Source organism: Eurosta solidaginis, chromosome 2 (genome assembly GCF_040869045.1).
Source record: "Eurosta solidaginis isolate ZX-2024a chromosome 2, ASM4086904v1, whole genome shotgun sequence".
Taxonomy (NCBI): Eukaryota; Metazoa; Arthropoda; class Insecta; order Diptera; family Tephritidae; genus Eurosta; species Eurosta solidaginis.
This window is the reverse complement of record NC_090320.1, coordinates 192,441,650-192,465,755: the sequence shown is the minus strand read 5'-3', so window position 1 is coordinate 192,465,755 and position 24,106 is coordinate 192,441,650. Positions and strand designations below refer to the sequence as shown.

The 24,106-nt window shown below is 34.0% G+C and overlaps 1 protein-coding gene across 13 annotated transcripts in view; it reads right to left on the bottom strand.

Moving 5' to 3' along the window:
• The window catches only part of kis (kismet), a 256,293-nt gene that overhangs the window by 91,881 nt on the left and 140,306 nt on the right, over positions 1-24,106 (bottom strand). For 6 of the 13 annotated variants that reach the window (XM_067766692.1, XM_067766689.1, XM_067766690.1 and 3 more), the window contains exons 10-13: positions 20,522-20,566; positions 19,842-20,042; positions 16,708-17,815; positions 12,922-13,659 (exon numbers count right to left, since the gene is read on the bottom strand). In XM_067766692.1, coding sequence (XP_067622793.1) covers positions 12,922-13,659; positions 16,708-17,815; positions 19,842-20,042; positions 20,522-20,566 — 2,092 coding nt within the window. The remainder of the gene's footprint in view (positions 1-12,921; positions 13,660-16,707; positions 17,816-19,841; positions 20,043-20,521; positions 20,567-24,106) is intronic. The other 7 variants (XM_067766698.1, XM_067766694.1, XM_067766699.1 and 4 more) reach the window with 7 other exon arrangements.

Here is a 24,106-nt window from a genome sequence, read left to right as displayed (position 1 = left end):
ATTGGGAACAAAATCCTGTACCTGATCCACCTGTGTTGGAAAAGCAACTATTCCCTCAAGGCAGCTTTCAAACACCGAGTTCATCTGCATCCGTACATTCCGAATTTGTTCCACAATTTGAACCAGGACTACGACATCTCATCAACTCTGAAGATCTCAATGACTTAATAAGAGACTTAAATCTATCAAAAGACAAAGCAGAGTTATTAGCATCGCGGCTTAAACAACGAAATTTACTTACTTCTGATGCTCGAATATCTCGGCAAAGAAAGCGTCATGAAGAATTTTCTTTTTTCTACAGTAAGGAAGATGGACTCTGTTTTTGCTATGACGTGAAAGGTTTATTTGAAGCAATTGGTGTTCCTTGTAATACAAATGAATGGCGCCTCTTTATCGACAGCTCAACAAAAAGTCTAAAAGCAATTCTACTACAAATGGGAACAAATTTCCATCTATTCCACTGGCACATTCCATACATTTCAAAGAAAATTATGACAGTATTAAAATGCTATTAACTGCAATCAAATATACGGAATACAAGTGGGAAGTTATTGGAGACTTCAAGATGGTTTGTTTTTTTACTGGAATGCAAGGTGGATATACCAAACACTCCTGTTATCTTTGCCTATGGGATAGCAGAAATGATGCCGCCCACTATCACCAAAAACATTGGCCTGAACGTACTGAGTATGGAGTGGGAAGATTTAATATTAAACATGAAGCAATTGTCGATCCTAAAAATATATTGATGAATATTGAGTCTAAAGCTTTCAAATATTTGCAGACTTTTTCCAAAGCTGTCAGAGGCGAAAATTAAAGCTGGAGTCTTTGTCGGCCCTCAAATAAAAAAATTATGAACTGCGATATTTTCCCGGACCTCAATGAGAGAAACTAGCGTGGAACAGTTTTAAGGCAGTAGTTCATGGCTTTCTTGGAAATCATAGGGATGAAAATTATGATGAGCTGATAACTGGCATGATTACGAATTTTTCCGCCATCGGATGTAGAATGTCGCTAAAGATACACATGTTACATTCACATCTGGATAAATTCAAAAATAATATGGGAGCTTATTCAGAAGAACACGGGAAGCGATTCCATCAAGATATAATGGAGTAATAAGAGAAAATATTACCGAATATGGCAGGAAAAGCAGGAAAAAGCATTTTTAAACATTTAAACTGTATTCTAAAACTAAATTTATAAGAATAAATCTTAAATTGATTTTTACTATACTAGAATAAATCAAATCTATGTCAAATTTTGATGAATTTTCATGTTTTTCGTTTTTCTCATTTTTTTCGAACAAAACCAAATCAAAAACTTTTTTATGTTCATATTCTTATTTCTGGGTGCAAAAGCAATAAAACCCATATATAAAAACGACACATGTACAAAAATGCTGTTGACCAGTGTAATAGACTTATATACATATATCAAAATAATCTGGACGAAAGAAGAAATTCATTTAGCCATGTCCGTCGGTCCGTCTGTCCGTAAACAAGATAACTTGAGTAAATTTTTAAGTAAATAAATAAACGTAAGGCGCGATAACCTCCGAAGAGATCTGAGGCCGAGCTTCTCTTCCAATATGCGTCGTGCTCCTCTTGATTTTCCCTACAAATTGGCCGGACGGGACCTACATGATTTTATGCCGACTCCGAACAGCATCTGCAAGGCAGATGAGTTTTCACTGAGAGCTTTTCATGGCAGAAATACACCCAGAGCGCTTGCCAAACACTGCCGAGGGGCGACCCCGCTTAGAAAAATTTTCTTCTAATTGAAAAACCTTATTTCTAAAATTTTTGATGGGCACTCATCTCAGATCGCTATTTAAAATGAACGAAATAGGACTATAACCACGCCCACTTTTTCGATATCGAAAATTTGGAAAAAACCAAAAAAGCGCGATAAATCATTACCGAAGACGGATAAAGCGATGCAACTTAGTAGGTGGGTTGACCTTATGACGCAGAATAGAAAATTAGACAATTTTGGACAATGGGCGTGGCACCGCACACTTTTAAAAGAAGGTAATTTAAAAGTTTTGCAAGCTGCAATTTGGCAGCTGAGTATGTAATGTTCGGTCACACCCGAACTTAGCATTTCGTACTTGTTTTAACAAATTTAACAAATTTAAAATTTGAGGTAATGAAGAAGGTCTCGCATCAAGCTTTCACCCTTTCTAATCTACTCATATTTGAATATGATGTCTTTGCCTCTTAAGTCACAATTTCGACACTTTAAAGTGCTCTACTTAAAAAAAAATGTTCTGCTCTTACGTTTACACCGGTTGCGCTTGTCTATTGGAAGGCGTTAGACAAAAATAGCAATCAACATAAGGTTGGAAAGGTGCAAAGGCTAGCATCGCTGGGTGTCAGGCGCAGTGAACAGCGTACCTCAAAAAGGGTTAAACGTAATTTTTCACTAGCTGCCTCTACAAGTCTTCGAAAAGTTGTCGATCTAAAATTTGCTAAATTTGTATGTATAATATCATTAAGGTGGTCAATTATTGTCTAACGACTTCTCCGGAATTTCTATTCTTTCAATGGGGATAATTTCAGAATCAAGCTAATCGTGTGTTCAACGAACAGAGAAAAATAGTCTCTCTAGATTTTTCGCTTCCAAGCGCCGATTTTTTATTATTTGGAGTTCCCCTTTTTATACTATATTTTGCTGAAAACCCACGTCAATATATAAAGCTACTAGATAAGACATTAATAAAGGAAATATTTCTAGATATTTTGTGCAAGGATTTCTTATGTTTATAGCCACCCTACGCAGTGCCGTGTCTACGACAGACTTGCCATTGGTAAAAGCACGTTGTGTTTTTGAGAACACGTTTTTTATCCATGTTGAACTTTATACATATACACATCTATCAGCATCTCAAAGGTTTTGAGCAGAAATTTTGTTAAGCTAATTGGTAGAAAAACGACACGAGCAATTCGAGACAATAATTCAGCACAATAAATTTCAACCTCTCTTGTTCCAAGTTCAGACGAAAAATTAAATGCGAACTTAATATTCGGGTGGAAATTTCAGAATTAAAGCAAATATCAGGTGTTAATTTAAGCCTTAAAACTATCGTTTTTGTAGTCCAAACGTGGGATACTCGAGATTAGTATTGCCATCTAGCTTTCCTATATAAATCCACACTTAAAATAACGCATTTATATACTCTTTATGACCATGTACACCAAGAGAATAAACGGCGCCTTCTGTACACGTTTATGCTCTGATGTAGTGAGCCTAAAGCTGTTATAATGATTTTATACAATCCTAATTAGCTTATGGGTCATTCCGTCAAAAAAAGACACCACGGATATGCATAAACGAAGGGACCTATCCCTGATGAGTATCCTCATTTTGTCAGATAGCCAGGCAGCCTTACGTGCTTTGCAGTCTTACACAATTCGAAGCTAGTGGATGAATGCATTGAATGGAGACATATATGATCTGGGTGCCAAAAACAAGGTTTTGTTAGGATGGGTACCCAGTCATCATGGACATGGAGGTAATGTACAGGGGAACTACCTAGCCAAACATGGGGGTTTAGCAGCGTTTGATGGTCCAGAGTCCTTCTGTGGACTTACAAAGGCACACACTAAGGAAACCATAGGTAACTGGGAATCAAAACAGTTCAGACAACACTGGATTGATTGGTTCCCTCCCTAAATTCAGAAACACATTTTTTTCAGAAAACATTAGTCAGAACCCTTTTTTCAGAAAGCCAAAATTCAGAAGTCAAAACTCAGAAATCAAAATTCAGAAGTCAAAATTCAGAAGTCAAATTTCAGAAAGTACCCAGCCGAGGGGCGACCCCGCTTAGAAAAATTCTCTTCTAATTTAAAAACCTTCCAAGCCAGCAATTTTTGAAAATTTTGATAAAAAAATATTCAAATATCATACCCCAAGATGATTAAAAACGTTCAAATTTAAAAGCATTTTCTGTTCGAAAGTTAACTTATCGTCGGGAGAAAAATGTACCATAAATGTGAATATTCTTGAATAATCATTTATAATTCATATTTCGAAACACTTTTTATTCATCTTTTTATCATACTTGATATTACTGCAAGATTGTACTTTACTTCTTTTGGAATAACATTTGATTACTTTTCACAGTCATTTTTTGATCACATTTAAGAACAATTTTCAATCATATTATATGATGGTTTGGAATCATTTGTGAATAAGATTGTGATTCATTTTTCCATCATACTTAATACATAACTAAATACTATATAAAGATCATATTTCATCAGGGGGTGAAAGCATCTGGAAGCTCGGAAGTAAGCTTTTTGAACCGCAGGTAGTAATTAACTTGACCGTTGTACACACACACGACTACAACATCCAACATCATCTATGATCATCATCTTAGATCATGGTAACGATGTCACTTTAAAAATCACGATTTTACTATGTCTCATATCATTCTTTAAATATAACTAGATGTTTTCGACAACCATAGCTCATGGAGGATGTTGAAGCCGGGTCCAGGCGTGTCGATCAAGCTTAACTTACCAGCGGTTAAAGAGCTTACAACTTCCGTACATCGGTTCCATCCAGTATGTCTTTTCTGGGAAGACGCATCTAGGGAAATGCTAGAAGACATCTTAGGTTAGCAGCAGAACTTATATTACTTTTAATCTTGAATATGTGTTGTATATTTGTAATTTTTTTGGATTTTATGATTGAAAAATTGTGAGCTAATTAAGAAAAATCAAGTTTTCAATGAGAAGTATAGTTTTAACAAGTAAAAAATTCATCATTTTTCAAGAAAGGTAGTCTGCAAATATTAAGAAAGTTGATTGAAAAATGATTTTAAATTTTTGATCACCGAAGTTAAAGAAATTAAATTCAAAAATGATCCAAATTGTGATTGAAAAATTGTTCTCAGTTATTGATCATCAAAAGCAAACAAGTTTTATTATCCTCTATGTTCATTTTTATAAAATCTTAAAATTTATTCATCAAAGTTATTCGAAAATTATTTCAAAAAGTGATCGAAAAATGATTTTCAGTTTTTGATCATTAAAAGTAATCTTATTTTATTATTTATTTTGTTCAACTGTATGAAAACTCAGTATTTATTCGAAAGGAGTAGTCAAATTGTATTGATATGAAGGAAAGTTCAAAAATGTATCATCTAAATGCTGTGTGGGTAGTCAGACAACATATAACATACAATTTTGCGAATTATTTAATATTTTTTGTTGTCTGATTACTTTCTGAATTTTGACCTCTGAATTTTTTTCAGCCTGGAACAAAGCGAATTATGGAATATGTATAATATCACCAAATTGAGTGAGGTCCGTACAAATAATTCTATCGAAAGGTGGCATAACGTCGTTAGGAGTGCGTTTGGTATACACCCTAACATGTAACGGAAACAAAACTGCAGCAATTTTCAGCTGGGGCAAGCCATATCGGAAACGCAAGAAAAAATATATTAATTACATGCTTGCAATTGCACACAATTTAAAATTTTAGATTGTACTACTTTTGCTTTATACATAATACCCAAATAAATAAAAGTTTCTGAATTTTGAGAAAAATTTTATATTTTTTTCTGTCAACTGACTACTTTCTAAATTTTGACTTCTGAAGTTTCACTTCTGAATTTTGTCTTTCTGAATTTATGGGGGGAAACCGGATTGAATGCCCAGGGAGAAGGCAGGCCAAATTGTTTATACTCTCAGCAACGAGAGTGTCAGCCAAACTCATTAATCAGTGTTGTCACATCTAAAATCTATTTAGTGGTAGATTTTCAAAAACATTAAAACCAATTTTTTTCAAATTATTATTATTCAACCATTAAAACGAACATAACAACTTCAAGTACATTAACAACGTACATATAAACATCTGTATGAAGAGTATGTGTATACTGTATAGGCTTTCGACCTTATCAAATAAAAAAATATAATTAAATAATAGGACTCTCACTTAGTTTTTAATTCTGAAGTTAGTAGTTTTTTTTTAATAAACTATTTGAATAAGTATCAAAGAACTAGTCTTAAAAGTTTGAAAAATTGTTTACTACAAAAACCTTAACAGCTGAAATTGATAATCGAATGCGAACTACTGACCCAGAACTTTAACAAACCATGTGTGGATACGACTAAAGTTAATTTACAGTCTCCAAATATTCCATTTTTCATAACACATAGTTCAAACATATAATAATACTACTAAGAAACCTTAAAATAACAAATTACTTCAATGGTATCCAACGAATACCAATAGCCCCAATCTAATGAAATAGACTGGTGCATTAAAACAATTTATTTTTCAAATCTTACAGCTTACATCCGTGACATCGAAGGCATCCATCGGATACTGCAATCGACGGCTGAGTGGAATATCGCTCGTATCTCGGCTGCCAGTTCGAGAACGCCCTATCTGAGAATGTTTTTCAAAAACACCATATTTCAGTTTATCTTGTGAAAACGACCTATCTCAGAACTCGATTGAAGAACGCCCAAAATGTTTTTCATAAACGTCCCAGCTTATGTCACGAATTTATTAAATTTAAGCTGATAGTCTAAGAGCTGGTAAGCATTTTTGAGCAGGTATTTGAGGCACAATGAAAATTTTGTACACGCTTTTTTAATGGTATCTAAGTATAGAAATGCAGAACTGGCTAAGGGGTGGTGGGGCTGAGACTGCCCTTGAATTTAACAAAAAAATTAATTTTTGCATTCTAAAAATGTTTTTGAGGCACTTTGAAAATTAGATATGTTAAAATTTAATATTTGAAAAATATAAAAAGAAATAAGCCAGATTATTAGGCTGGGTCTAAAACTTTGCCAGGTAATTTTTTTTAATTGAAAAAATGTTTTTGAGGCACTTTGAAAATTAGATATGTTAAAATTTAATATTTGAAAAATATAAAAAGAAATAAGCCAGATTATTAGGCTGGGTCTAAAACTTTGCCAGGTCATTGCAAATAATTTTTTTTTTAATTGAAAAAATGTTTTTGAGGCAGTTTGAAAATTAGATATGTTAAAATTTAATATTTGAAAAATATAAAAAGAAATAAGCCAGATTATTAGGCTGGGTCTAAAACTTTGCAAGGTATTTTTTTTTAATTGAAAAAATGCTTTTGAGGGACTTTGAAAATTAGATATGTTAAAGTTTAATATTTGAAAAATATAAAAAGAAATAAGCCAGATTATTAAGTTGGGTCTAAAACTTTGCCAGGTCATTGCAAAATATTATTTTTAATTGAAAAAATGTTTTTGAGGCACTTTGAAAATTAGATATGTTAAAATTTAATATTTGAAAAATATAAAAAGAAATAAGCCAGATTATTAGGCTGGGTCTAAAACTTTGCCGGGTCATTGCAAAATAATTTTTTTAATTGAAAAAATGTTTTTGAGGTACTTTGAAAATTCGATATGTTAAAATTTAATATTTGAAAAATATAAAAAGAAATAAGCCAGATTATTAGGCTGGTTCTAAAACTTTGCCAGGTAATTTTTTAATTGAAAAAATGTTTTTGAGGCACTTTGAAAATTAGATATGTTAAAATTTAATATTTGAAAAATATAAAAAGAAATAAGCCAGATTATTAGGCTGGGTCTAAAACTTTGCCAGGTAATTTTTTTTTAATTGAAAAAATGTTTTTGAGGCACTTTGAAAATTAGATATGTTAAAATTTAATATTTGAAAAATATAAAAAGAAATAAGCCAGATTATTAGGCTGGGTCTAAAACTTTGCCAGGTCATTGCAAATAATTTTTTTTTAATTGAAAAAATGTTTTTGAGGCACTTTGAAATTAGATATGTTAAAATTTAATATTTGAAAAATATAAAAAGAAATAAGCCAGATTATTAGGCTGGGTCTATAACTTTGCCAGGTCATTGCAAAATAATTTTTTTAATTGAAAAAATGTTTTTGAGGTACTTTGAAAATTCGATATGTTAAAATTTAATATTTGAAAAATATAAAAAGAAATAAGCCAGATTATTAGGCTGGTTCTAAAACTTTGCCAGGTAATTTTTTAATTGAAAAAATGTTTTTGAGGCACTTTGAAAATTAGATATGTTAAAATTTAATATTTGAAAAATATAAAAAGAAATAAGCCAGATTATTAGGCTGGGTCTAAAACTTTGCCAGGTAATTTTTTTTTAATTGAAAAAATGTTTTTGAGGCACTTTGAAAATTAGATATGTTAAAATTTAATATTTGAAAAATATAAAAAGAAATAAGCCAGATTATTAGGCTGGGTCTAAAACTTTGCCAGGTCATTGCAAATAATTTTTTTTTAATTGAAAAAATGTTTTTGAGGCACTTTGAAAATTAGATATGTTAAAATTTAATATTTGAAAAATATAAAAAGAAATAAGCCAGATTATTAGGCTGGGTCTAAAACTTTGCAAGGTATTTTTTTTTTAATTGAAAAAATGCTTTTGAGGGACTTTGAAAATTAGATACATATGTTAAAGTTTAATATTTGAAAAATATAAAAAGAAATAAGCCAGATTATTAAGTTGGGTCTAAAACTTTGCCAGGTCATTGCAAAATATTATTTTTAATTGAAAAAATGTTTTTGAGGCACTTTGAAAATTAGATATGTTAAAATTTAACATTTGAAAAATATAAAAAGAAATAAGCCAGATTATTAGGCTGGGTCTAAAACTTTGCCAGGTCATTGCAAAATAATTTTTTTAATTGAAAAAATGTTTTTGAGGTACTTTGAAAATTCGATATGTTAAAATTTAATATTTGAAAAATATAAAAAGAAATAAGCCAGATTATTAGGCTGGTTCTAAAACTTTGCCAGGTAATTTTTTAATTGAAAAAATGTTTTTGAGGCACTTTGAAATTTAGATATGTTAAAATTTAATATTTGAAAAATATAAAAAGAAATAAGCCAGATTATTAGGCTGGGTCTAAAACTTTGCCAGGTAATTTTTTTTTAATTGAAAAAATGTTTTTGAGGCACTTTGAAAATTAGATATGTTAAAATTTAATATTTGAAAAATATAAAAAGAAATAAGCCAGATTATTAGGCTGGGTCTAAAACTTTGCCAGGTCATTGCAAATAATTTTTTTTAATTGAAAAAATGTTTTTGAGGCACTTTGAAAATTAGATATGTTAAAATTTAATATTTGAAAAATATAAAAAGAAATAAGCCAGATTATTAGGCTGGGTCTAAAAGTTTGCCAGGTCATTGCAAAAAAAAGATAAAACCGGTGAAAATCTTACAGAAAAATCAGGATTATCAAACAGCATTAATAAATCTTGGAGTTGCCCACATATCCGGTTCGCGAGAGGAAATATTTGAATCTCTAGAAAAATACGTTTCTGAAATTTATGGCTTCCAGAACTGCACAAACATAAATGAAGCAAGGTTTAAAAAATTTTGTGCTGTTTTCAAAGGCAATAAAAAAGACGAGGCGTTCAAAAAATTATTAAAAAACTGTGACCCTTCTGGATTTCCTCCGTGTAAATCCGAATTATACGAACACCTATTAAGATCACAATACATAACTAGTATTTGGCGTAATGCGTATTTACGTTTTCCTACTTCTTTATCACCAGACAGAAACGGATGGTAACAGAATGCTGATTCACTGGAATTTCATTGGTTTGATAGATATTGTGCTCCAAATTCAGTAATTAATGCTATTATAGACGAAGCGAATACTGTCGATGAAAACAGCACAGCAGGTGAGCAGCAAGAATTTTTTTATAACCGAATTTTTACAGTTTATCAGTTAATAAATATTAAATATACATTTATTATTATTCCCAGATAATTCCGATGACTTCGAAGAAGACGAGTATTCAAGCTGTGACGAACAGAACAATGAAGATACAAATTCAGACTCTGAATAAAAAAAATCAATGTTTTTTACTTTTACAAATACTTAGATTATACATTTCTTCAATAAAAAAAAAATATTTTGCAATGACCTGGGAAAGTTTTAGACCCAACCTAATATTCTGGCTTATTTCTTTTTATATTTTTCAAATATTATATTTTAACATATTTAATTTTCAAAGTGCCTCAAGAATATTTTTTCCAATTTAAAAATAAAAAATATTTTGCAATGACCTGGCAAAGTTTTAGACCCAACCTAATAATCTGGCTTATTTCTTTTACATTTTTCAGCTATTAAATTTTAACATATTTAATTTTCAAAGTGCCTCAAGAATATTTTTTCCAATTTAAAAATAAAAAAATATTTTGCAATGGCCTGACAAAGTTTTAGACCCAACCTAATAATCTGGCTTATTTCTTTCTATATTTTTCAGATATAAAATTTTAACATATTTAATTTCCAAAGTGCCTCAAAAATATTTTTTCAATTAAAAAAAAAATATTTCGCAATGACCTGGCAAAGTTTTAGACCCAGCCTAATAATCTGGCTTATTTCTTTTTATATTTTTCAAATATTAAATTTTAACATATCTAATTTTCAAAGTGCCTCAAAAACATTTTTTCAATTAAAAAAAAAATTATTTTGCATTGACCTGGCAAAGTTTTAGACCCAACCTAATAATCTGGCTTATTTCTTTTTATATTTTTCAAATATTAAATTTTAACATATCTAATTTTCAAAGTGCCTCAAGAATATTTTTTCCAATTTAAAAATAAAAAATATTTTGCAATGACCTGGCAAAGTTTTAGACCCAACCTAATAATCTGGCTTATTTCTTTTATATTTTTCAGCTATTAAATTTTAACATATTTAATTTTCAAAGTGCCTCAAGAAGATTTTTTCCAATTTAAAAATAAAAAAATATTTTGCAATGGCCTGACAAAGTTTTAGACCCAACCTAATAATCTGGCTTCTTTCTTTCTATATTTTTCAGATATAAAATTTTAACATATTTAATTTCTAAAGTGCCTCAAAAATATTTTTTCAATTAAAAAAAAAATATTTCGCAATGACCTGGCAAAGTTTTAGACCCAGCCTAATAATCTGGCTTATTTCTTTTTATATTTTTCAAATATTAAATTTTAACATATCTAATTTTCAAAGTGCCTCAAAACCATTTTTTCAATTAAAAAAAATTATTTTGCAACGACCTGGCAAAGTTTTAGACCCAGCCTAATAATCTGGCTTATTTCTTTTTATATTTTTCAAATATTAAATTTTAACATATCTAATTTTCAAAGTGCCTCAAAAACATTTTTTCAATTAAAAAAAAATTATTTTGCAATGACCTGGCAAAGTTTTAGACCCAACCTAATAATCTGGCTTATTTCTTTTTATATTTTTCAAATATTAAATTTTAACATATCTAATTTTCAAAGTGCCTCAAAAACATTTTTTCAATTAAAAAAAATTACCTGGCAAAGTTTTAGACCCAGCCTAATAATCTGGCTTATTTCTTTTTATATTTTTCAAATATTAAATTTTAACATATCTAATTTTCAAAGTGCCTCAAAAACATTTTTAGAATGCAAAAATTAATTTTTTTGTTAAATTCAAGGGCAGTCTCAGCCCCGCCACCCCTTAGCAAGTTCTGCATTTCTATACTTAGATACCATTAAAAAAGCGTTGTACATAATTTTCATTGTGCCTCAAATACCTGCTCAAAAATGCTTACCAGCTCTCCTACTATGAGATAGAGCGTTTTTGAAACAAGTTCTGAAATAGGGCGTTATTCCAAAATTTTCTGGGATAGGGCGTTTTCGAAACGGCGGCAGAGATACGGCGATATTCCACTCAGCAGTCGAAAAATCAGATTATTACAAAGTTTTTGGCAGGAATTTCCCATCAATAAAGTTAAATTTTACATAAAAATGTATAAGTGGTAGATTTAAAAAAAAAGTGGTAGGCGTGGTAGATCCGGATTTTAGCCTAAATAGTGGTAGATCTACCACTATAGTGGTAGAGTGACAACACTGTTATTAATCTAAGAAGAGAGGACCTACGAACTCTCACTGGGTACTATACAGGACACTGTAGTCTGTAGTATTAGACCGCCATAATAAAGTAGCTGTGTGGCGCTTATAGAAGATATTTTAATGCGACGGATAAAAGTCTACGAATGTCGTTTCTAACAAAAGAAAAATGTCTGATCCAATGCCTTCTATAGTTTTACACCACAGTGTGCCAGAATGGATCATCCGTAACTTTGGAAAAACCCATATGTAGATGTACAACTTATACATGGAAATATATAATTATATAAGGAAACGGAATACCAATATGGTTATGTACACATGAAAATATCAGCAAAAATTGTCCACCTATTTTATTAGTTATGATTTTTTTAATTTATTATTTTTTAATTTTCGAACAAATTTTGTGAGTGCAAATCAATTTCAACAACGCTTTCGAACATTTTTGCAGTGTTTAAAGATTTTATCGAAATTTCGAGTTTTGTTAGCCCAATAAATTTTGGTCTAAAAAAATATTCAAAATTCATTCATTGTTTCAGTTTTTGGTCCATAGAGTTTATTCAAAAATCAATGCATACGAGTACAAAACTGAACCTTCAAAAAGTTTCGAAATTTAAGACAAAAATAGAAATCGAATATTAAAAAATATAGCGGGTTTCGCTATTTAACTTTTGAATAACTCAACTTTGAATGGATTATTTTAACTAATCATCTTAAGTAGTTAATAAGGTAAAAAGCAAGTTCCGAAATTATTCCAAAACTAAATAACAGTTTGAGAAATGTTGTAGTATGGAATCGCACCTTTTATGTATGAACATGTTCAAAGAAAGAGAGTTAAAAACTTTTTTAAATAGCCCCTATATATGTACTACATAAATAGTTAGCAAAATTGGGAGGTGACTTTAGTGCGTTAAAATAATGTAATTTGTTGTTGGTAGTGTTTTAAAATGATTTGTATGAATATGGTAATGGGTAATTATTATGTCAATTGTCTCTTAGTATTATAGAAAAAAGTATCGTTTGAGAAAAATTGGCGATCATTACATTGTTCATACTAACCAAATACATGGCCAGCTTATTCAAATCCAAATTTGCCAGCTGACTAACATCGGTCGTATTCAAAAGGCTCAACATTAATCCAATATCTGCGGCTGTGGGCATTTGTGCTGCAACTGAAGCCGCTGCTGCTGCTTGCTGCTGGTGCTGTTGTTGATGAGTTATATTTTGTTGGTGGTGTTGTTGTTGTTGATGTGTAATATTCTGTTGGTAATGCTGTTGTTGTTGGTGCTGTTGTTGCGGCTGTTGTTGTTGCTGTTGTTGATTAACCATTTGTTGTGTCTGTGACGTATGTTGTGAGTGCTGTTGAAGTGATTGAGCACAAAGCTGTTGACCAACTCCACCCCCACTTGTCATGACTTGACCAATATTCGGTATATTACCAACATTAGAACCGGTATTTGCGGCTGATGCGGCAGCAGCTGATGTACTAGCACCTGTTGATAGTTGTTGCTGTGGTGTTTGCCTTCCACCAACATTACCGCCACCATGTATACCTGTGGCGTTAGTATTTTGTTGTATCAACGATTGTAAAGTACGATTGCTCGATTCGACCGTATTTGTTTGTTGAGAATTTCCTGCTGATGTGGCATTACCACCGCCACAAACACCTCCTGCCATACCAGCAGCGGAAGCAGCAGCATTTTGCATTTGCATTTGCAAGGATTGTAAAGTTGGTGTTGTAGGCACCGATAATGGTGGTGTTGATGAGACCAATGCTTGGAGCTATATACATTATATATATTTTTTTATATACGATAAAGATAGAAAAAAAAAATGGAGATCGCAATTTGGGATATAAAATTTCAACGTATTTCAATTTCGCATTTAATGTGGGGAAAATGTATGCGAAAATATGAACGTAGTAAATGACTTTGTTTCTGCCTACAACTTTTTCCTTCGAATAACTTAGATTATTATTTATTGATTATTAGTATCAATGATTGAACTTCCATTTCTTTAATGAGCTTATACGTCTGGGTCTCTTCTAAACTTAGTTTTTCTATAATTTCGAAATATGTCATTAACTCTAATTATTTAGAGGAGCATATAAAAAAAAATTTAACTAAACTAAATACATCAAAACGTAGAAAACACACTATTTCTGTGTGGGTTGTGTTCACATAATTAGCGAGGTACAGCTATGTTGTTGTTGTTGTTGTAGCAGTGCTTCGCCCCATCCAATAGGTGTGACCGATCACAAATTGTCATCAATATCCTCTAACGGGAGTCCAAGGAAACTTGCTGTTTCAACAGGGGTGGACCATAATGAGAAGGGTGTTAGAGGCGTTGGTTCCACAATACAGTTGAGTTGTCATGAAGCATGTTGGTCCGACCAATTCGTAGTGCCAAATTTGCCATAAATATCAAAATAAGCCTTTGCTTTGGAATGAGGTCGATTAATGTTCTTCATCTTATAATATCAAACAAGGAAAAAGTACCGTGGTACTTTCGTCGGAGGTTGAGTTACGCGCAGTCAATCCAGGTTCCACAAACATCCACTGCATAATAACAGGTTTATGTGCTACCATTGAATACATACACGCATGAGGCTAGAGAAATTAGGACGAGAGGAGTTGGTCTGATCGTGATAAAGCTATTACGGGAGTAACCCAACAGCTGGGATGACGGAGAACCGTAGTAAGCAGTGGGGAGGATCGGAACAATTGGGAGACGATAATGGTCGTAACAGCGGAGGCTTATCGCCACTGGAGCCGGAAGGATGGCAGTGTCGGAGGGAACACAGGCGGTAAGGAAGTTTACCTTTGACAGTGGATGCTTCTATGCAGATTTCTTTTCTTCTGCGATATGTATCGCCGGTGGACACGTGCATCACTTGCGCGACCCTATCACTGTCGATAAAAAAAACTGTACCACGGGGAGCAGGAAAATCCCGTTGTGACCTCTATATAATGTATCACATAATTCTTGCATAGAAGTATTATCTCATGTCCTTGGGTTCGGCCCTTTGCGATTGCTGTGATTTCATCGCGCATGGTTAGTTTTTTCCCCTACATGCGAGGATGTTCACTTTTGGGGAAGTTGACAATAAAGCATACTTAACAAAGCTATGCAGTCTCTTCTCCGCTGAAGAGGACAATAAAGCATTATTTTCGAAATAATGCGGTCTCCTCAGCTTTCGATGTAGACAATAAAGCATTCTCTTCGTAGTAATATGGTATTTTTCATTGGAGAGTTGGTAATAAAGTTTTCCCTTCGTTCACCTACAAGGGTTAAGCGGCCACTTTACCTGTTCTAACCTAAGCATAAATGTTTCAAAGATTCTTCTGCGGAAGGTCAAATAAAAGGTTGAGCACATCCCTTAATTGTTCAGAAAGCAGATGCCTATATTTCGTAGATATCAATTGATTATTGTATGTGCTCTTCTTTTTGAAATGTTTGAAACTGCGTTAGGTCATGCTGAAGGGTGGCATCGGATCTAAAGATTAGTAGCTGGGGAATGCCCCGATTCTACAGCGAACGTGCATTTCAATTCGATGCGACGAAAAGTTCGTAATCACATCCCTTAATTGTAATGCAGGATATCCTGGTGCTTAGAAAAGGTTGTTCACAGCCCAACCGTCAGAACTGATGCATCGAATTATTTAACGTGGAGTTGCCTTGCAACCGGATGTCATATCTTTAAAATGGTAAGGGATTTTGATAGACACCGCATCTTGTCATTGTACACCCGATTACAAGCTAATTTGGTACCAACACGATCGTGCACTGAGGTGTTTTGTGTTTAAAACGTGGACCCGATAGTTGGGCCAATGATCACGCAATTAGATCCGTGTGTTTGAAAGCGTGAGGTTGAACTTAAAGAAACAGGTGCTCCCGTCAATCATATATATAATAATAACCCATCCAGTGTTTACATGCTAATATAAGGACCGAGAAGGTGGTTTACCAGGTCAGTGAAGGTGCGGCACCGGCTCATAGCCGAAGCCATTGCTGAAGGAAGAGGTATACCCCTGGCAGCACTTCACTGCTTACCCAAACGACAGAGTCATGCTGGAGCGCAGCGCTCATCTCTCTATTCTTAAATGTAAAAACAACACTATTGTAGAAAGGGCAGGGTTTCGCTGCAACATATCAGACACTACTGGACGAATAAGGTTCTTTACAAACAACAATGCGGTACAGGTATAAAATAGGTACCAATAGATGGGTTTATGTCTTATCTACACTATAAAAAGTAGCCAAAGCTGCAGCTGGCGTAACCGTTTGGTGGGTTACCAACAGAGCTATTTGTGTAGAATATGCAGTATATTTGAAATAAAGAAAGGTTAACATAGATTATAAAACCATTGACGATAAAAAAAAAAAAATAACACTCGCTGCTCTGCTAATTAAATGAACACAACTGTAGTTATTATATAACTGCAAGACACACTTAATTACTTAAATACGTTTTCTAATAAAAAAAATCATATAAAATAAACAAATAACTAACTAAAAACATTGACAGCCAAATCCAAATGAGTGCTACCCAATTTAGACAAAACTGAAATTTGTCACAAGTAATTACTTTTAACTACAATCAAAATAGGATAGACCTACCCGGAAAGTATATCTGATAAATAAGTACTATATAACGCACGTATTATCATGTAAGTACAAAATAGTGCTTTATACCTAAATATATTAATTTATATTCCTTTTTTTTTAGTACTCATATCTCAATAATTCATCGATATATCTAGACAAATGGAATATGCGGGAATATGACAAAGAGAAGAGGATAATAAATTTGGAAAATGTTTCACTTACCTTGGCTTTTTGTTGTTGCTTTAATTCTTCTTTTTTATAATTACGTTGATATGCCGTTATTACACGCCTCAAACGTGTATTCAAATCTTGCATTGATGGCCAACTTGTGGCATCATCAGCTGTTACAGTCGTCGGTGGATAACTACTTGCAACACTTTCATTTTCACATTCATCTAAGCCTACAGTAGTCGAATTAAGAGTTTCATTTTGCGTTTGTTCATTATTATTGGTAGAAGTAGCATTATTTGTGGTGTTACTAATTGTTTCTGCCGCATTTTCGTTACCGGTAGTAGTACTTGTGTTGTTGGCGGCCGTTGCACTATCGACAGCACCGACCGGCGTTGACAGCTCTGATAGTGCATTCTCATTTTCTGATTTCATTTTATCGGAATCAGTACCACTTTTAGTTTTAGGTGAACTTGAATCACCGTTTTGTGCTGGCGACGCTGATGCCGAGGGCACCGTTGTATCAGCTGAAGAAGTTGAATCTCCGCCAGCAGTGGCAACAGTGATTACCGTTGTTGTTGTAGAACCAGTATCAGATATATTAGCTTCATCAATTACTTCAGCCGTTTCCATCGCAACTGGTACATCAGTTTTTGTTTTATTAGTGTTCTCAGTTGTGGTGGATGACGAAACATCACCTGTTACCATTGCTGTCAATACACTTTCTGCATTATCAACAACGGTGTCATCTGCATCGGTTGATTTTTCTTGGCATACTTCTTCTGACTTTTTCGACTTTTTCGAATGTTTTCGTTTTTCACGTTTTACTAGATTTTTACTTGTCTTTTCGATTATTTCAACATTTGCTGCTTGATTTTCATCAGTTTCTATTTCGTTTGTATGATCGGATTTATTGGCTGTGCCGTCGGTACCGTCGATAGTGGCTATTGAGCTCGCAGCGACGTCACCAACACTACCAACGTCAGCGGCTTCAATTTTCGCCCGTTTATTACTCTTACCCGATGAACTGGGACGCTCGGGATCGAGTGGATCTTTGTTATCGCCTGTTGTTAATTTGGTGGAATCCGAGTCTTTGGTTGTCGTAGCATCATCATCAATTTCTTCAGCATCTTCATGTTTTGAGTTTGCATCGTCTTCATTTCTATTTTTAGCCAAGAAAGAAAATGGAGAAATATTAGTTTCTCTGCATATAAAAGAACAGTATACATGCATACATATGTACATAAAACGTAAGCATAATTAAAATGTGTATATTAAATCAGATATGGATAGCAAATCATCCTAAACATTGAGAATTGGTACACGATGAATAGCTAGGAGTCCCAGAGGAGACCACCAGTGGGTTAGAATATACCCGCGATTATGCCTGTCGCAAGAGGCGACTAAAATACCAGATTCAAGGGGTTGTGTAGCGCAACCTTTTCAGCTTGCCAGCACAATATATTGCTTCTCCAAACCCAATTGTCAACCTCACCTTCGAGCGGCGAATCCCGATTCACTAACACACGAGGCTCTGGCGACCCCAAGCTCCTCATGGATCTTGGGGGTGGGGAGGGAGGGATGGCCTGAAGGTTTAATGTGGCCATATATTCGTTCCCGAGATGGTCGGGCTAGCACCTTAATGGAGTTGTGTTACCGGAGCGTACCGGATCTGTATCGGGCAAAGGACCATCACATCGATAACACTCCTCAAAGCCTTCGGGGAGTAATCTTATCGCTACAACAACAACAGTCCCAGAAGAGTATGTTGTACAAACATGACTCGAATGTCAGGATTGCGCACAAACCTCTACTTGCAACGCTGGTGAGTGTTGGCTGTTAACGCTGCCAAAACGGAAATGGGTTTTTATCAAAATATAAATTCCATTGGATTTACCGACAGGGTGAATAATTGATGTAGATTGGAATTATTATCCGCCATCTCTTGAAAAATTTGATTTGTAGACAACCCAGTTCAGGCGTTGTGCCATCTTCAGTGTCACATTAGATACTGCTGGCAGCCAAAATTTTAAAGTATTAACGATCTTCCTTTTCCTGGGAACCAACAGGAACCATGAAGACTATTATCACAAATGAGAAATACTTTGCTAGCCAGAGTTGTCGAGCAGTTTTTTTATGGATGACTATTCTCTTTTTTATTTATTCCTGTCTGTTGCGAAGATGACGTGAACCCGGTGTTCTTCAACAAGACAAGAAAGCAACCAACAAAGCTGTGTTCTCGTTTGTACAAAGCATCAAAATGACGTTGAAATATAGGCCTCTATCCGAAAAATCAAAGAAAATAAAATGTCGCCAATCAAGCAGTTTTATGTAGGAACTTTGCTGATCTAAAGTCAAATTACTTGTAAAGCTTGTGGGAAAATTTCTTTAAAATATGACTTAGATGACAAGTAATTATCGTAAACGGTGCTTTGTTGCAAGTATATATAAAAGGGAGGAGCCGTGTCTTGAAATGCACGTAAGTGAGCGAAAGGTTCTGATCGCCATTCACCAGGGAATGGACAGGGTGATTCTTTATCGATATCAATAGGATGCTACCCAACTATTTTTCAGGCAGAAATCCATTCAACAGGGACCGTCTACGGAGAGCCTGATCCTCACTAAACAGCCAGGCAGCCTTGCGACCCTTGCAGTCTTACACAACTATTTCTAAGCTAGTGAATAGATGCATTGGATTCCATAGTGATCTGGAAGCCAAAAAACCAACTTTTGTTCGCCTGAGTTCCGGGCATTACGGACATGAAGGACTACCTAGCCAAGCAGGGCGCTATAGCAGCATTCTATGGTGTTTTTCTGGACACACAAAGGCACACCCTAAAGAAACCATAAGTAACTGGGAAACAAAACAGGTCAGACACTGGATTGAATGTCCAGGGCAAATATAGGCCAAGTAGTTTATACTCGCAGCACCGAGAGTATCAGCCAAACTCATTATTCTTAGCAAAGAGGGCTTAAGAACGCTCACTGGACTTGATAGCAGACACTGTAGTCTAAAATATCGCCTAATTAAATCTATCCAACACACAAATCTGTTGATTGAAAAGGTTATGCAAACAGTAATATGCTCAAGCACAATCTAAATAAAGGTTGCAGGTCATCAAGTCTTAATAATATTAATTATAATAGTATTTTAAAATAGTACATTAGTTTATAGTTCTAGCACTTACGTCGGCAAATTTGTTACAGTCGTTTCATCACCGGCACCAACATGACTCACAAAACATAAATTCGGATCGGCACGTATCTGACGGTACATTTCACAGCCATGCTTGTATGTTCCGACCAAAAGACTCTTATCACAACATGCGGGATTCCACCAAGATGCTGGCACCTGATCGGGCGTTGCTGGCGGGCGAATTGGAAGCTCGCTACATGATAATATAAATATGTTTTAATTATAAAAAAAGAGTGCATGAATATTGATTAAAAATAAAAGAAATTAATAAATTTCATAAAAATTTTAAAATTCAAAAAAAGTATACCATCAAAAAATATATAAACAAATCAACAAAATTTTGATTAAACAACGAAAGAGTTTAAAGCCAATGATGTACTACTACAAAAAGTTTAAAAAATGTCACTAAATATAAACTAAAAATCGCTACTACGCATCCAAGTATTTCACCAAAACTTTAGTACAATAGATCTTTTAGCTTAAGAATTGAGTTTCAATTACTAAAGTGTATTAATTTTTAGTTCTTGTATACCAAAAAACAAAAAAAAAAAAAAAAAAAAATATTTGTAAACAAACAAATGAATCGACACAGTGAGTAAATTTTAGTTCCCTGTTCGCCTAGCACATTTCCTCTTCCAATTATTTCTCTATGCTTACGCTTTATCATATTACCTTTTTGTGTTATTTTCGTTTTGTGTTTGAGAGAAGACGCGATAGCTACACGTTGAATTTGTAATACACGTCGAATAAAGAAGTTTTTGTTTAAGTTATTGAATGAACTACATAATTAGGCAAGATTGATTCACTGATAAAGTATGTACATATGTATGTATGAATGTATGCACAAATGTACTAGTAGATATGTAAGCGATTGAGATAATTAGCTTTCAGTTTAAATAAAGTAAGAAAAGCAATTTAACTGCAACAAATTGTACTCTAAAACATTCTACATTAGACCGTATATGAAGCACTTGTGCAAGGGTTTTCGAACAATAAAATTTTTCGGTTGTCAAGCGGCTAGGTTCAAGTGCAATCAATTTCTGGAAAAATTGTATGCAAAAGATGAAAACATTAACAGAACTATAAATAACGAAGATATATAAAAAGAAAATCGTTCACGAAAACAATTTATACTATCCATTCTACTTCGCGATATTTTCTTATTAGAGTACATATCGCACAGAGTTGGGCAAACATTTTCCGAATAGCGCATAAAAGATAAATTATTTTTGTCGGTTATTTACGAACACAGATGAATTTTTCTTTATTTAAAGAAATTTTTTTTGAGTGGCGAATAATTATTTTGCTTGTTTTTCGAATAACAAACAAGAAAAGAAACACTTGGTTTCTTTCAGTTAATATAAAAAATATTTTTTTGCTTTATATTTAAATGAGTTTTTGAAACTAATCTTTAATCGAGAAATTTTTCACAAATAATTTATTTATAAAAATTTATTAAATAATAATTTATTGATGGATAAATTATTTATGAATAATTTTCTTAAGATACATATTTACTCTAATAATTATCTGAATAAAAATATATTCGAATAATGCCCAACTAGATCAATGAGAGCTAGCTAAAAAACCTTAAGTGTCTAGGTCCCGCCAGCTATCCATGTTTCGCGATAACTGACGCCAATTGGGATCACCAAGGGAGGTCAAGTCTTCTACCACCTGCCTCTCCCAACTCAGTGGTGGTCTCCCCTTCCGCTTCCAAACTGCGGTGTCGACTAAAATATTTTCTTGGCCGGAGCATCTCCGTCCATTCCCTTGATTACAAGCAACACATCAGGACAGGTATGATAAGTAACTTGTAGAGCGTGATTTTTGTTCGTTGAGAGAGCACTTTACTTTTCAGTGACCTACTCAGTCCAAGGCGCGGATGCACCGATTATTTCTCGAATGATAGAGTACTTCGTTTTGTCCTCATTTACGGCATATCTCACTTTATTCTTCTTTATCTAATCCCGAGAAGGCAGAACTCACAGCATATCACTATCATCTGTATATGGCAGTAATTATACGCTCTGATAATAGATTGTACCATACGGCGTAGTTCAGCTGCTAGAATTATCTTCCCCAGCATTATGTTAAGGAAATCGCACGAAAGGGAGGCGGGTGTCTGAAGCCTCGTTTGGTTTCAAATGGCTCGAAGGTATCCTTCCCAATCTTTACGGAGGTGGTGGTTTTGCTCAACGTCATTTCACAGAGCCTTATTAATTTGCAGTTAACTTAAGAGTCAGACATAGCAGCATACAAAAGTAGTTTCTTTTCGCGCTGTTTAATGCTGCTTTAAAGTCGACGAAAACATTTTTGTGTCGATTATATAATCGTGAGTCTTCTCAAGGATATGGCGTATCGTGAAGATCTGGTCGATGGTGATTTACAAGGTCTGAAGCCGCACTGATAAGGTCCGAACAGTTTGTTGACTTCAGACTTTTGCACAGTACGCTGATAGAATCATATAAGTGATATTAAGCAGGCTGATTCCGCGGTAATCCGAGCGGTTTTCGGGATAGCCTTTCTTGTGGACTGTGATTTTTTAGCCATACTCTCTTCATCATAGTTGGGTGCCGGAACGTGTTTTCCATCATCGGCCATTGGGATATCAGGTTCGTCTTCTCCCTCGCTAGCTAGAAACACACTCTGTACGCCTATTACCATGTCGTCATTATCGTTCCTGAAGGAATGAGTACCTCCAGGATACACAATTCAATACCTGCCGAAGTGTGTATTTGAGTTACTAATACCTCCTCTTATCAGTGAGAAAATGCAATTTTTTTTGAGCTGATCGCTGTTTTCATCCAGGTGTGCGATATTTACATATATGCGAAAAGGCGACACGATTGTGACCAGGAAAATTTTATTTGTTTACACTATCTTGCAAAATTACTTCATACATATTAGTAGTATCGGCAACGACTTTTTTATATTTGTACATTAGCCTGTCTTGTCCACCATATCAAAAAAAAGTGGAATAATAAAATTAATCTCTATAATTTGACTTTTCTATAAAAACATAAATGTAATTTTTATTAATGTTTTACATTTAACAGAAAATTAAATTACTTCATACGCTAGAAAAGTTGAAGCTTTTGAGTTGTTGACATTGAAGCAATCAATATAAGTTGCATGAAAATATTTATTTCGTAAAGTTGATTTCTCCGTTTACATTGATCGATTTTTCTTTTTTTATTCTTTGAATGAACGGAATGTCACTTATGAATGAAAAAAAAGTGTGAAATAAAAGTTTTTTCACAAAAACCGTCCAAAATAGAATAAAATGGTTTTCATGAGCGTCGAAACGTAAACAAACACAGTGTTGCACAAAACCAAAAAATTTAATTTATTCAAACGTTGACCGCCTACCAACTTTGTTGCATGCAATTATTTCATGTTTAGTAACATTTCAAATAACTTGCAAAAACTATCAATCCGTGTAAACGGGTCAACAATTTTTCTTATGCAGCTGAAATTGATTGCAACATTGACCATTAAACACCTCATTAGTCTGACTAGAATGGATATGCGTATATAAACATTAGAAGCTATGAACATTATTTCTGATCAAAATTGGTAAGATGTCAGACTATAAGAACACCAATATCGCTTCGCACTCAGCATGGACTTTAGCTGGTAGCACTCTGCCGTCAGTCACCAAAGACCTAGTCTTTTCTAGGGAGGCATCCTAATATACTAAATATATTTGTACATACATATGTACTTATTTCGTACTAGTAAATGTTTCGGTATACGCAATGAGCACGCTCGTACAGAGAGAATGGAAATTCTAAATACTCTAAAGCAATAACTAATTAAAAAATAGTATTTATAAAAAATCCCGGGTTACTGAAGAGGCACGTTTTGTACGAAAAATGTGAACCGTTTACGGCTTTACAATCGCTAAAAATCACTCTAAATATACAGTTAAAAAATCACCCCCAGCGGGTTGGCGGGCGGAGAATATACCCGTGGCAGGTATTCATGCCGTAAGAGGCGACTTAACCATCCAATTGATGCGAGGAGCTGTGTAGCGCAACCCTTTCAAGGGGATACCAGCGCTATTTATAGCTCTTCCTCACCTACCCGTGGCAAATGGCCTGAAAGGTTCAATGTGGTCATAACAAATCGCTCCCAAAATGGTCGGTCTTATACCCTAAAGGCGCTGTTACCGGAATGTACCGAATCTATATCCGGCAAGGGACCATAAACATCGATAACACTCCCCAGAACCTTCGGATAAGCTACGATTGA